The sequence below is a fragment of the Tyto alba genome, unplaced genomic scaffold, assembly GCF_018691265.1.
Source record: "Tyto alba isolate M040663 unplaced genomic scaffold, T.alba_DEE_v4.0 Super-Scaffold_14, whole genome shotgun sequence".
NCBI lineage: Eukaryota > Metazoa > Chordata > Aves > Strigiformes > Tytonidae > Tyto > Tyto alba.
The window spans coordinates 46,950,833-46,966,543 of NW_024881276.1; the positions used below are offsets into that span (position 1 = coordinate 46,950,833).

Below are 15,711 nucleotides of genomic sequence, written 5' to 3' on the forward strand. Positions count from 1 at the left end.
TAAGCACAGTAATATACAAAAGCATGCAAAATCATTTATGGTACAGAAAGATCCTGTAACTTCGCTCCTCATGTAACTGGTGAACATTCAAACCACTCCTATTTTTCTAGAAAGATAATTCCTGAGATGCAAAGTTGAGTTGTGTGTTGGCATTTTCCAAGACACTGTACTTCAGTGAAGCATACAGAAACAACTTGCTAGGGACAAAACAAAACAGGAGCAAAATATTACCTAATACAGATACTCAGAGGCAAGAAATGATCATGGGGTTAAATTACAGTAAGCGGTGGGCTTTTTTATTTTGTTGAAAAGTACATCTTTTACTGGATTCAACATAGTAATAAGATGAAAAGAGGTCCACTGGCAAGGGAGGAAAAAAAGCAAAAGTTTGGAAATACTTGACACAACTAAAATAAAAGACAGCTTTTTCAATATCACATAGGCAGGCTGCAGAAGACGATGTTTTCCTGTGTTCATGGAGAAAGTAAAGTCTTTGACTGATGTAAGTCAGTTTAGCACAAATGCTAGTCTGTCTAGTTAAAACCTGCACTACTTGTTTCTTTTAATAGATAATATAGGTTATATCTAGCTTTCACTCCAAACCCATGCTTTAACACTCAGAATTTATTCATATTTAATTACAATTTTATCACACTTCTCTAATCAAATAAATTTACTTTGTCCTCCAAGCAATCACCTCAGTATTCCAGTATGTAAAAAATACTTTCATTATGTTTATTATAAAAATATAAATGTTTCCACTACAAATCATTTTACATTAGTAAGAGGCCATCTACAATTGCACAATATATAATCTAAATGAGTAAGTAATGCTTTGAAATACAAGTTAAAGTAAATACATATTGCCAATCAAATCACATCTATACCTTGCTTATTGAATGCTAAGTAACAGCACAAAACTAGATATGTTAACAGAAATAAATAAAATGGAAACTATATTTAAAGATACAAAACCAATAATACGACATGTCATTTTATGAGTAGTTGCATTTTGCTTGATGTCGATAACTGATGCAAGTCCTGTACAGGAAGATGGCCACACGAATTCTAGTATCTCTACTCCACAATGAAGAATTGTACACTGCTATGTATACATATGTACATGGGGTCAGGGAGTATAGGATGCTTGCAACAGAGGCCACTTACAGTACAAATCAAATTCTGTCAGGGAGAGAAAACTAAATGTATTTTAAAACTCTCTACTCCTAATAGCAAAGAAAAGAAAAATTGAGTTTCTTTTTTTCCCAAGCATCAGTGAGACCTAATCTTTCACGCTGAGCATGCTCAAACAGTGGTCAAGGAACATGACATGATACTAAGAGAAAATTGAGGGTGGTTGGTGCAGTTTTCAGTCGTCATCTAAAACTCTAAGAACTGGTTCTATGTTTCCAGAGGCATTTCATAGATGTCTATCCCCCACCCCAGCCCCCTCGTCCCCACTCGCCAGTGGCAGAATGAAGGTGATGAGAAGCGTCACGAGGAATGTTAGAAAAAGTTGTCCCCACACAGACAATGTCTGCAAATGTATTTGGGTGACTTAAATTCACTAACAATGTCTGACTTAGAGTAATCTGAAACTGAAGAAAAGAAAGATTATGAATGAACTAAGCAATGGAAAATACAGCTTTTCTATTCAGCATGCTGCATTTCACAATAGATTGTGGCAGATAAGAAGTGTTCTTTATATCTCAAGTGCTTTATTTTAATTTTCTTCCATTTTTGATTTTTTATTTGAGCTTACTTTAAAACTCATTCATTTATCTTTCAGAAAATATTACTAATTACTATCAAGTGACTATGTTTTAAATCCAGTCCTTTACCATATGCTTACTGCCAGCACTCATTAAAAAGTCTCTAATTCTGCTTCTATTTAGCAATGTGTGATAAACATTGTGTCTCCACATTTTATAAGTCCTGGACCCCCCGAAGAGCTACTGAAAAGCTGATTCAGCCACACACATCCTAGGAACTCATTCTTCCCTTACTTGTGTGCCCTATACTACAAGGAACTTCAAAAACCAAACCTATAGAAGAAAGAAAGCACAACTAGCTGTCTGTTTTTGCACACACAGCGAAAGGCGGCATTCCATACAGTCATCTGCCTCCCACACAGTCTTGGACTTTTAGGGACTCACTGCTATTCATCAGAATCAGGTTTTGCTTCCAGCATGGCAAGTTGGAAATCAGAGTCGTCTCCACTAGTCCCCGAAGCCTGACGCCTGCGTGCCTGGCATCACGCCTGGAGCGTTAAGGAGCTCTCCTGTATGCAGCACAAGAAGTCCCTCACACTGCAATTTAAATCACTCATTTTCAGAGTGAAGAGTCGTGTCTGCTCAGAACCGGGACTGACGTGTTCCAGAGCAACAGCTTAAGAGTTTGCCATTGGGAAGATGCTGAAGAGGAGGGAGGGCTCTCCAATTCCACCTTCCAGGCTCCTTTTTCCACTGGGAAACATGAACGCTCTCTGAAAGATAGGCTCCTTCCTGCTTTCTTTCAAGGAATAGGTGTCTGAGGAACCTGTGTCAAAACCTCAAATCCCCTACAGGATGGCAGTGCCTGGACAGGGGTTTTCTAGCTCAGGCTTAGGAAAGATTACATACCCAAGCCCCATTTCACAGCTTAAGTCACCCTTTTAAACAACCTACTTATTCTTGGCTGCAAGGCACCATCTCAGCGTAACTACCAGTGGCTGCCCACACAGTGGCACGCCTCCCAGTTCCCAGTGTGGGGACCAGAGCCTGACAGATGGAAGCCAGGAATGGACCGCTCCCAGGCAAACCCCCAAACCATCCTCAGTTAGTGCAGGATTCAACCCTGGCTCTTTTCTATGTTTGCTAGGCAAATCTCCTACCTGAACACCACCTGAAAACAGGGGTCTTTATTTTGACAGAAAAGCAGACCTGTGGGAAGGAAATGAGATGTATATGCTTGACCGGGGCAGGTACCGATCAGAGACCCGAAACTCAAGTCTGGGATAGAATACCACTCACAGCAAATGGAAGGAACCTCAACAAGTCCAGATGCTTTGTCTAGTGTCAGAGCTGGAAAAAAGGCCATCTTTCTTTCCTTCCATATTTCACCTATGATGTTATGAGTATAAAACTATCTAGTAATTAACCCTCAGAAATTTCTCAGGTTGAACCAATGAAGTTTTGATAACATTTGGTACTTGGCAATAATACAGCCAGGTTAAAGTATTTAAGCATAAATATAAACAATAATGGAAAAAAACGAATGAAATAAATAAGTCTTTTTAAAATTAAGACTTGTTTCTATTTAAATGAACACAATTAGGGAAGCTAACATAACGGTGAAAATCTTTTTTCAGCTAACTCAGTCACTACAAACTTTATTTCTGTGTTGCTTTCTGAAGTTGAAATAGCATGTTACAATGACATTATAGTAAATATGGCCAGACAGGTTGTGAGGTATAGTCCTCTATTTTCCTTGCTTTTAAAGAAATAAAATACCTGTTACAGATCTCTTCTGTATAAAAATACTGCAAGTCTTTCTTTCTTCTTGTTGCTGTATAGATCAAATACACAGCTTTTATGTCCATGGGTTTTTCGTGTTATTCAGTCACTTAGTATTCAAATGGCTCTAGGTTTTAGTATCACTGGTTTTTACTTGGAAGGATTTTTTACATATGTTTTTCTTTTGAAATTTACTATCTGCATTAACAGTCAGTCAAGAGCACCCACCCTTTAGGATTAACAGATAGAAAACAAGTTCGCTCCTATTTTTAAGGCATTTATACTCAATATTTGAGTGTCTTAGTGGGTTTGCAATTTCAACCATTATGTTTCCAAAGCTGTTGCAAATAATTCCTTTAAATTCTGCCGTTTATCAGCCATCACTTTTGCCCTGTGATGCAACTTTTCTCTTTTTTTCTCTCCTGAGCAACATCATTTTGGTACCTTACACAGGAACAGGGCTGTTCTTTGTATGAGTTTCTAGAGCTTTGATACTGCTAACAATCTTCTTTTGAGGCCCCACAACTGTAACGCCGACTTTCTTCACATCACTGGAAAAAAGAGAAGATGCATCGGGTGAGTGAGCATACCGTCTCTGTGTTTCCTAGGGCTGCTGTGAGCAAACAGCAAGCAACTGGCTCATCTTATATTGCTGCATTGAAGCAGCCTCCAGGTACAGTGATATTGCTGAAACACAAGCCCTGGTATGGAAAATACTGAGAGCCAGTGTATGAAAACAGCAGGAGGCCACAAAAGAGAGTAAAAACTCATTTAGCCTTGTTGTGTTTGCTTACCTGGAAGAAAAGACAATGAAACAGTGTTCTCCAGCGATACCTGCACTGGGATTTAGAGGCAAGGGTTTCACTTCTGGGCCAGCTGTGACCTTGAGCCTCTCTAACATCTCCATCCCCCATCAGCCTGATCACTTTTCCTGAGCAGTGTTGACATCTCGCTATTATGTGCTGAGCCTTCTGAATGGTCGTCCTAACTCTGGTATCAGTGGCTGCATGGCCAAGCATCGAGCATCTACCCTGTTTTTCACCTCTGGTTTCTCCAGGCTGTCCAGTCTCTTTGTTCCTTGTGCAATGCAGAAGTGGTTTAACACTTGTGAAGGGCTAATTAACCAGTGGCTCACAGGAAATTGGGCATTCCTAGAGGATTTCTGCACTGTCCCCAAAGGGTAATTGTTATAAAAAGCCATTAGCAGCCCTTTATAGTTGCAATAATACACTAATTAACGGCATTGATGTGTTTAATTGTTGGTACTGCAGCTGCTGCCTACTTCTTCATAACTTGTCGTGTATTCATCTAGCCCAACGGGGAATCAAGATTTCCTTTGGCAGTAAGTTCATAGCTGTACTTGATGCCTTTTCAGGTGCAGAGAGAACATTAGACTACTCTTCCTTATCACAAGAACAGACGGATTGCATTTAAATGTAATAAACTTGCAAGTTGTAAGCTTCCAAGTTTAGTATGTTTAAATGTCAAAACTGGAGGCAGGAGTGAGTTTGGCCCCTGAATAATTATTAGCATGTAGGAGGAAAGCAGCTACAGAGAGCTTGCCCTGTCTCATCTGGTTTGAGGAATATGGGATGGGCAATAAAGGAAAAGATTGTCACATGTGCCAGCTGTGCGGAAACCCCGATATAAAAAAGGCTGAATAGAAAGAATCAAGAGAGAAACTCCTAAATCATGAATGAAAGAAAGTGATACTAGTGTACCAAATGATTAATTGTGCTACTGTACCCAAAGAATTGGGAATTTCCTTGTTATCAGTGAGAAAAAGCTATGGGACCATGGCCTTCACACATCACCAGAGCATCTAGGTTTCCTGCATGTGTATCGCAACAACAACAATCGTCTCTTTAAATGCAGGAATATTTTATCTAAAAACTGGAAACTCCATATAAAAATGCTAGTCTTATGCTTATATTTAAACTTGTACCTCCAGCCACAACCAGCAATGAAGAGCTGTAGTCAATTCAAACTTACTCTGTAGAAATCTTGGCTATTGTATCACAGGAACTGTACTCCACCCCCGTGAAAATGTCTTTGCACTGTCCTGTCCGAAAACCATTGAGCCAATCACCTGTCGTGCGGAAGGCTGAAATGTCAATGTTACTTTGGTCCAGGAGAAGATTTGATGGCCTGAAATAAAAAAGAATGTGATGAAAGTTAGGGAGCAGGGGTACGTATGGGTTTATTTTGTGTCTAAATTTAGCACTAGCATGGAGCTTCCAGGATCGATATAGCTTTTCTGTTCATCTGTGGAAGTTATCTGATGTTGAGGCCACCACATGTACTCACGCTGGCAGGTCTGATGAATGCTGCATAATCATCTTGCTTAAGAGCACCAGCTTCTCATGCCCATGTATAAATCACTGAAGCATCACCAATTCATGAAGTGCATTGTTACCTCAATGGGGAGCTCATTAGATGCTTGAAAATCTTAGCTTCAAAACCACAAACAGACATAACACCACTGTTGATACACCATAAATTTTCACCAGGTCTCAGAAGAGTGACATCCCTGATGCCTGACTACCTTGCCTCTGGAGCCCAGCCAGGACAAGGACCTGCTGCAAATGACCGTGATCACCGGCACCAACTATGGACCTCACATCCTGGGAACAGCCATAGATGGAAAGGAAAGCGACAGAAGACACCAGAAACCTGCTCTGCCCCGACACATTAAAGAAGGGAAAGCACAGCACAGCCACACTGACACAAAGGCTGAGCTGAGGACAGAAGATGCAGCACGCTTCAAGTTACCGCTCTCATGCTAAAAACAGATTTTAGGCATCTACGTGAAACACAGCTTTAAACGCCTTCCATGTAAAGGCTCAGGTTTGATAATCAGATCCAAGATATTTTTATTCAGTAGCTCTACAGCCTGCATCTCCCTGACTACCGTTTGTCCCATGAAGAGCCAATGCTTTTTATTTATAGTTTTCTGGGTATAGCGTCTGGAATCCCAAGACATTTATTAAGAGTATTTATGAAGTGTTCTTAGTGATAAAACATGGAGAATTATTTTTTTTCCAGCCTAGTATGTCTTTTTAACTTAAATCTAATAAAACAAGGCCTGACTCAAGAATCACTAATGAAAAAAAAAAAAAAAGTATAAACAAGTTGAAATAGAACAGGTCTCTAGGATTAGGAATTAGAGTGGCCCAAAAGAGCTTTTATGTTTATTACTTGGATCAAAGTATCATCAGGACAAAAAATATGACCTAATTTTAATGCAAGTGACCTCAGAATAACCAGCACTGTAAAATATCATTTTTCTCCTTGTAGAATTCCAAACAAAAACTAGTTACTTTCCTCCTCAGAGAGGACATCTGGACAGTTTATCAATGAACAGGAATTTGTCTCACTGCGAAGAGTCTGTGATGTCTCCTTGCATGCACCAAGGGAAAGCTGGGCTTTCAGAGCATCTGCACACATCGGCAGTTTTTTTCCCCCTGACCCAACCCCTAGACAGAAGGTCTGAACATGAAATTTATGGTCTGGGTGATGTGCGCCATGAGCTCACACTTTACTAGACAAATTAGACGGGTTGCAATCCGTGCAGCTGTAAACGATGTCCTGCAGGGTTCCACCTGATCTTTTACAGCTTTTCATAAATCAGTACCTACTAGCTTCAGAAGAGAGTCATTAAAAAGAAATCATGGAAATTACATGTTTGCTCAGGGGAAGTGAAATAGAACATTTCCCTCTGTCTTTTCTTCTCTCTCCTCCTTTTTTGTACCTCTTTTTACTTTGTTGCTTTGACCAACTACGATATACCCTCATCATAACATCTTTTGACAGTCATGGAAAGACTTTCTATCCTGTTCATCCTGACTGTGTGTCTCTCTACAGAGCTGTATTTACTGACATGTGATGCCCTGAAAAAAATCAGCAAGGCTCAGGTTAGAGAGACAAATTTAGCAGCCAGATGCCAGTTACAAAATGCCCTATTGTTGAAAGCTTTTTCTGGATGTGCCCATTATGTTAACAGCTGGAATTAACCTTTGAGTCATCTGCAGTAGTGAGGAGAACTATAGTTTGTTATTGTTAGCAGAGTTTTTTGTCACAACACAGGGAAACTTGCTGCACCATATAGTAATGACAAAGGCCACAGAAAATGTCATTAGAACCCTTCCCAATGCAGCATGAAAATCCCATCTCTGGTCAGTTTCTGCCTGGTGAAAAAGGGATACATTAACTTGTAAAATCCAGGAACTGAGACGAATAAAAGGAAAATGTCCTGCCACTCCTTCTGCATGAAGGGTGGTATTCTGCAAATACACAGAGGAGTTGTGTACACACCATCCTGGAATTTGTATCACAGCAGCCTCTCTCCATCCCTTCCTCCAAACAACACAACCAACCTTCAGCTTTTAAATCTGGACTTCCCCTTCCACAGTCAGTTTCTTTTAAAGGGGAAAGCATTTAAAAAACATAAAGTAATTTCCTGTGGCAAGTTTTAGGTAATTATAAGCCGATTTTGTAAAGTGAAATTGCTCCCCAGGAGGGAGCCACGCCTGGCTTGAACACAAATCCTATGTGTTTTATGATTATGGCAAACTGAAGCACAAAATTCAGGTCTAACAGGAATGATATCTCCTATTTCAAGAACAGAAACAAACAAACAAACAAAAAACAACAGCTGGCACACAAAGCAAATTTTAGTTTTATCTTCTACATCAAGCAGAATCATAAGTACACATGTGTATCAACAGGAGACTAGTAAATAATTGGCATGCCCAGGAGAAGCAGAGTCATTGTGTTTGATTATTCAGGACCTTAAAGACAAGAATCTTTGGAATTCCACCTCTTCTTGACCAATTGTTAAGGTACCGTTACCAAAATCTGTAACTCAGTCCTTAAAATACAATTCACCTCTTAGGGTGACACATTTGCTTTTCCCAAGGGGCTTCATATCATGCTTGCACACTCTCAGAATAAGCAGGTTGGGACTACTATTTGAAGTCAAAAGAGATCTGGAGAAATGAAGAGGGGTAATACAAATAGCCAACAGGGAAAAGAATGCCTGCTGCAAAATGATATGTCTCTCTATATGTCATCCTGGACTTGTTATTTTCTAGCTCCATGTTGCTTGTTGGCAAGACTTACCACAGCTTCCTCTAGGATAACAAGCAAATAAAATTTCAACTGCCCCATAGGTCATCCCTCCAGTCTTCCCCAGTCCTTTAGCTGCCCTGCAGAACATGCTTTTCAAGGGGCTTATATCTTTTCAGCATCCTAGTGTGGTAATAAATCATATGCCTGGGTGTATCAATGTTCCTCAATTTACTTTTTCCCACCACCAAACCACTGAAGGCAAAAAATACCAGCACGTTGCTGAAATGGTTTTCTTTTTCTGATAATACAGCTTAAGCTGTGCTTTTAAGCCACAGAAGTAACGTCACGTGGCCATTTCCTAGGATTTGTAGCTGGCCCAGAGACAGACTCTTAACAGCAACCAGTCATTATTGTTAGGACAGTCTATAGGCTCTTTAAAAGAGGGAGAGAAAAATGCCTCAGAGAGCTTTTAAAATGCTTTTCTGGCTCTTTGCAGCTTTTACCATTTGCTGCATACGACTCGCCCTGACATCTCACATTTGGCCACGCTGTGAATTTCTAGACTTTGGCTACAGCATTCGCGGCATCAGGCAATGGCTCCGCGCAGTTTCATTTTTCAGCATTTCCAGCACAGAGTTGCCATTAATGCTAACGAGGGCTTCATGTTGTAAACCCGGCACATGGAGCTGACAACAGCAGAACAAAATCCCTCTGAATCACAGTAAACAGCAAACGCTCACGATCAGGCCACCCGCTGATCTGGCTGCATTACTATTTTAAATTATACAGTACCCAACTTGGTCTGCTGTGAATTCTTGTCTGAGTTTCACCAGCAGAGTCAAATTAGAGGTGTGAAACTGCAAATAGATGTTTTACTGTCTCTGTTAACAGTGAGCCCCAGCAAATTTGAACTTTGAAGGAACAATGGCAATTTGTGTCTGCCTCAAGCACGGTATTAATGACTGTTGGAAAAGTCAGGTGAAAATAGGGCTTTTCTGTCCCTAGCATGCTAACTAACTGAAGTTCCTAAAAATCTCCTCAGTCTAACTTCTGGATTCCCTGCATAACTCAAAATATGGTTAAATGCCAATGAGTATAATTGACTGTAGTCTTCCATTTTTCTGTGTGATTTGTAGTTAAGCTTTCCCCCTCTCCATAAACTCACTACTTCACATTTAACAGACTTCAGAAAGAGAGCTAGCATTGTAGGCTTACGTTACTTGAATTCTTTCAGAGCAAACAGTCCATTTTAGGGCACAGATTATATTGTTGCTGGTTTCTGAATGAGGCTAAAAATTCACATGTAGGCTTTCATTATGCGGCTTTTGGCCAAACCTGGACCCTGTTATTACTGCCTGGACAACCACAGAGAGTAAGCCCTCTCTGAAATGCTCCAAGTAAAACTGAAATCTCCTTCCTTCAGCCCTCCAGCCTGAAAGTTCCTAACAGGGAGAAGCAAACAAGCAATATTACAGCAGGTCAGCAATGCGTGTCAAGCATCTGAAGCCTTCAGACCCAAACGGCAAAAGGAGGAAACTTTCCAACAAAACATTCAGCCAACACAAATCATTGTTTTGTTGCAAATATTCTTGTAAAAACAAGGCTTGAATTATGTTGTATAATGAAGCAGTCTGAATTTTTTGACCTGTTCACTGCTCCTATTCAGTTTAATTTTCATAAATACCCTACCAAAGCTAGCATACTGGAGAGTTTCCACCGAATCATCAGATTTTAAGTGGAAGCAAACTCTGTGACAAGCAAACTTCAAATTTTAAATTGCAAATGATGCATCTGAATGTTCGAGAGCAAACATTACTCTTGACACCAGTGAGAGCGCCACAATGACAGACAACAAAGCACATGTTTAGCGAACACTTGCAATCAACTACTCGCAAATAACAGGTCGTCCAAAGACTGCTCAAGGAAATTACTCCAGTGAATAATTCAAACAACACATCAAATTCAAGAAAATCAGGATAAGGCTGTAAACAACTTGCTAACACATGAAAGAATGTATGAGGAATTATTCATACATATTTTTGAACACTTTCATATTTTCATGAGGAAGAGTAACTGACCCTGACCCCCTAAATTTCTTGGACAATATTAAAAGAATTTCAGCTATGCTTTTTCTGAAAATAAGTGGCTTTCTTGTTTTTCTAGCCTTAGCTACAACTATAGTGGTAGAATTTGTATTTTAAATGGAGAAATCCTAATACATAAAAGAGATCTAAAACTAAATTACCTCCAATGCTGCAGTACAATCCCAAAACAATGCTTTTTATTTTTTTTCCCCCCAAGTTATATAGTGCCATGAATTACCAAAAAATATATATTTTGGGGATTCACTTTTTTTTTTCACATATCTGTTCATAGATTTTTTTTTTTTTTTTAATTTTTTTGTTCTCATAGTCAGGCATGCTGCTTCCTCATCACAGAACTAGAAGTTTGATGCACAGAAAAGGTGCACAGTTAACATGCAAAATGGTCTTAATTTTGAAATGACCATAAATATAATTTTAAATGTCTTTTTATTTTGACAAGCAGCATTAATTCTTTAAATATCTGGTTTGGTTTCTCTATTTTGAATCAGCTTTTCACTTCGTACAACTATTCAGAAATTTTACATTTTGCAACATGTAACTTTTATCATGTTATCCAGAGCAGACTAGTGGACTAAAATGAATACTTGTAATAAAAAAGTAAAACTTTGCTTCAGAAGCTTCTATACATAAGAACACAGAATCAGATTTTTAATTCTTTGAAAGTATCTTAAAGCCAAGGACTGACTGGAAAGCAGTTTGGCTGGCTGACACTACAAGCAGTGCTTGGACAGCAGAGGAAGGAGTCTACAAAGCATAAGAAAGGCAGCCTTGCGTCCTGTCTTTGATTATGAAATCAAATGGCTTTAGTGAAGCTTGCTGCCTTTGCTGAACATGCTCTGTCTTTTCCATGTGTTTCATACTAAATGTAGCTTCATGCCAGAAGAAAGAGACACTGAATCCTATTAATGACTGCTGGTTAGCCTGTACGTAACACTTTCCTCTTCAAAGATTTGAGAAAAACATGCTAATTAATCCTCCTGTGAAGAAGGTAATTTAAATTTTCAGGGAGACAGAGAAGTTAACTAAACAACATAATTTTAAAAGTCCCAATAAGGCAGCTGCCTTTGAAATGGATGGTTTGACATTTCCCAAAACTAAATGAGGACCAACAGATTTTGCAAAATATTTGATAGCTACATTTCCAAATTGAGAACTGTTTCACAAATGTGTTTGAAACCACACTACTGGCATCTCATTAATAAGTGGAAAAAAATCACCAGATAATTTTACAGAACTCACCATAAGCAGTAAGATGTGATAATGACTTTCCATGTTAGATGCTTGGGCTAGATAGGAACTGAGAATAAAGATACTGAACAATAAATGTCCCATTAAAATCTCCTTCCTCTGAGATCCTCCTCTCAATTTGCAATGCAAAATAAATAGCATTGTCTGTGAAGACCCAAAGAAACTAAGAAAATTGTCAGCTGAACAACTCATAAAGTAATGATCGTTTTTACAAGGAAGACTATCAGCTGTTTATTTTCTGCATTCAATATGAGACACATTCTTGCAATTCTTGCATGTAGAAATAGCTATTAATACAGCTAGAAACACAAAAAAATGGTTACAGACCACTTAATAAAGAAATATCCTGAATTCTCAGGTGTTTTTCTCCCCTTGTTTGCAATATAATTGTTTCCTCCTCTCCTAAATATGTGCTTGCAGTATAAAGAAACAACAGCAGCAGTACTTGACAGTGACTTTCATTTTACCAAAAGATTATACAGAAACAAAAGCAAACACATAAGCAGGTTGGTTTTTTTTTTTTTTGTGTGTGGATTCCTTGTCAGTTTTGAAATCAATCACAGACCTGGCAGAAACTCAGAATTTCTAAAAATAATGTGTTGGAATTAGAAATATTTTTCAATTTTTTTCAAATGCTTTTTCTTGGTAGAAGCTGAGGATTAACTCGGCTATTTCTGTTTTATAGCAGGTTCATGAAGACTAAGTTCCTTTAGTCATACCTATATCACACATGTGAACATACACAGCAACTATAGGAAAGCTGCTGTAATACTTGGGTTGCCTGAATCCCATATCACAACCTTTATACCTAAAGGTCACACTGTCCTCTGACAGCTTAATTCACTTTGGAACACAGAAATGCTTTAAATTTATTTCTAATCATACACGACGTTTTAAATATATTTTTTCAAATGTCTGTGTAAGAGTAAGATTCATATACATAAAATGATAATATACATTGTAACTCTAGAGAGACATCACATATATATATATATAAAAGATCAGAATCAGAAATATAGATAAGAAAGAATTCAGAACATAAGAAAAATGAAACAGAAAAAGAAAATGAAATGTTATGAGTCCATTTAAGATTTATAGTGTATATAAAGTATTTCCAGTTGTGTGACTCGTGGGTTACATTTTTTTCCCACACAAATGAAACAACAACTAATAGGCCCTTTCAGACCACAGCCTCACCAACTGGCTAGCAGGTGGGTGAAGTGATTCTGTCTGTATTACTCAAGTTGAGAAAAACTTTCCATCTGCTTTGTATCTGCATGAAATGTTCACAAATGTGAAGCAATACACAGTGGACTAAAAAATAATAAGCTCAAGAAGAAAAATAATGAACTTGATCAAAACTGGAAGAACTATGAACTCACTTCTACCCTTACGATATCCAAACAACCTAAGGACTCTGTTATAAAAATGAACATCATGCTCAGAAAACAGGAAAGAACAGCAAGACAGAAAACAAATAAAAATATCATGAGGCTGTGCTTTAGAAAATGGCATGACTTGTACAAGTTTTTGTGTACTGAGCTCTGTTCCTACAGCCCTTTACAGAGCTAGTTAACTCCAGACAGCCTAAAGGACACAAAACACCCATGTGTCCATAACCAGTGCAGGTCTTGTTATCAAAAGTTCAAGGTGGCTACCTGATGAAAAAGTGTATTTTGATAGGTAAGAAAGAAATCTGCCATACTCTGTACTTTACAAGCAATAGGAAAGGGATTTTCATGTGAATTCGAGATGAAACACAACACCAGGAAAGGTATTATGAAATGTTTGCTGTGCTGAGGTTACAAAAATCTTTTGTCAATGTAAGGTTCAAAAGCAGGTAGAACGGTCTGCGATGAGATGATCAATGATAAAAACATCCCCTTGGGTATCAAGAAATTATTAGATGCCACGGAGTGGCCAGAAGGGGTAGAAAACTGAAAAGGGAAAGCAGAATTGAAGGCTTTGACTCCTCTCCTGTATTTCTATGAGGTATTAGTGTAAAACGTGCCTGGGCTATGGCCTGGAATCAGACGTACAGTCAAACACATCCTTCAGCTGAAGTCCGTTAACAGTAATGTACCAGAGGACAGGGATATCCTATGCACCTCCAGCAATGTGCTTTTAAGTAGAATACAACCGTGCTGTGACTATTTTAAATAAACATCAGCTCTAAAATCTGTAAGAAGAGACAGGCTTTGCATCAGCAACAGACATCATCAGGTTAAATATTTTTCCTGACCAAGTGTATTCTGAACACCTAAGAGCATATGGTGGACATAAAGCTTTAGCATTCTTCCAGTAGCACCACAGACATGGGTAAAAGAGAGCTGGGACCTCTGTAATTTAGATTAATTGTTTATTACAGGTATGAGTAGAGGTGCTGTGGGAGTACTACAGTCTCAAATAACAACTGAGAACATCAGTTTGAGCCAACGTAATCCCCCGAGCACTCGGGGGTGAGTCGCAGAGTGTTTTACCTCTGCCGTGGTGCCTGTCCCTCTCCGGCTGCTGACCGTACAAGGGTATCAGCAGGGATCCAACTCCTTGTCTCTTGCTCGAGGAGCTGCCCTGACTCACCGTCCCATCGTGTCCGGTACACATGTCTGCACAGACGGCTACAGAAAAACCCAAGCCCATTTTAAGCCTGGCTTCTCATTTTTCTCCGTCAGTCTGTCAGAAAGCGATGCTGGACCTCCAGCGCTCAGCCCCAGCGGCTCCCGCTACCGAAGGAGCCCACGTTACCTGCCAGCAGTGACTCTGCCGTACACGAAGGGGGTGTGGAGCTGGCTGCAGCTTTTCGGCCAGTTCTAAGGTTTGAGATTAGTCAGTTTTGACAATGGTTACATGGGGGTGGTCACGGATTTCCAAATCTGCATAGGACTGCCCAGTGTCCCTCACGTTGTCATACCTAATTCTTGGATGTACTCAAGTTTAAGGATAAGCTGTGCTGGTCTGCAGACACTGACAGGGGGAGAATGAGACGGAGAGATCATGGATCATACATTCCCTGAAGTGCAACAAATGCCTTCCCAGAGAGGAAGGGCTCGGGCTCATCCACGCTAGAGTGCCCACCACCCGGACCCCACAGCCCCTCCGTCTGCCACTGAGGAGTGAGGAGCTGCAGAGTGGGAGAGACACTGCACTGCTTGGGAATGCAAGGGGTGCAAGGAGGTAGCAGTGGAAAAGTAATTGGGAAGGGGGGAATATAAATCACCTTCGACATTCCCCTCCCCAGAAATGTGCTCCATATTGAAGCCGAAGCAGTGGCCTGCTGTGAGGAGCATTTTACTGAGAGCTCACCTAAAGCAGCTGTGGGAAGTCCCTCACCATGTCAGCAGCCGCCTCTCTTCCCCACGCTGTGCCATAAGCAGAGAGCACAGCGCCGTGGTACGGATGCACACCAGGAGAGCGTATAGTGCCACAGGAGCAAAGGGAGCACGAGAGGGACGGGGGAGAGCAACACCGCATGGCAGAGCTCCTGCGCGGAACCCAGCAGGTGCAAAGAGTACTCAGGCCGAATTCAGTCTCCGTTAGAGGATAACAGCTTTTACTGGCTGTGAACAGGTAACTGGAAATGATGGTTCCACACTGTTTTCAGCTCTGCTGTGGCTCAACTCCCGAACTCGAAGGAGAATAAACAGGGAACATTTTGGTTCGGTTTGGAATGCAAAATATGCAACACTGGTTTCTGCAATCGAATCCCCAAACTAAAACACGAGAGTCATGACTCCCAACTCCCCTATTCAGCAGATTGCTGCAGTATATTCCTAGAAAACAACTATTTGCACCAA

At 40.0% G+C, this 15,711-nt stretch overlaps 1 protein-coding gene across 2 annotated transcripts in view; it reads right to left on the reverse strand.

Annotated features, from left to right (window-relative positions):
• Positions 1-269: 269 nt before the first annotated feature.
• Positions 270-15,711, reverse strand: part of LOC104364813 (ephrin type-A receptor 3) — a 228,371-nt gene continuing 212,929 nt past the window's right edge. For both annotated transcript variants that reach the window (XM_033005159.2, XM_033005158.2), the window contains exons 16-17: positions 5,487-5,642; positions 270-4,045 (exon numbers count right to left, since the gene is read on the reverse strand). In XM_033005159.2, the coding sequence (XP_032861050.2) occupies positions 3,940-4,045; positions 5,487-5,642 (262 nt within the window). In that variant the 3' untranslated portion in view covers positions 270-3,939. The remainder of the gene's footprint in view (positions 4,046-5,486; positions 5,643-15,711) is intronic.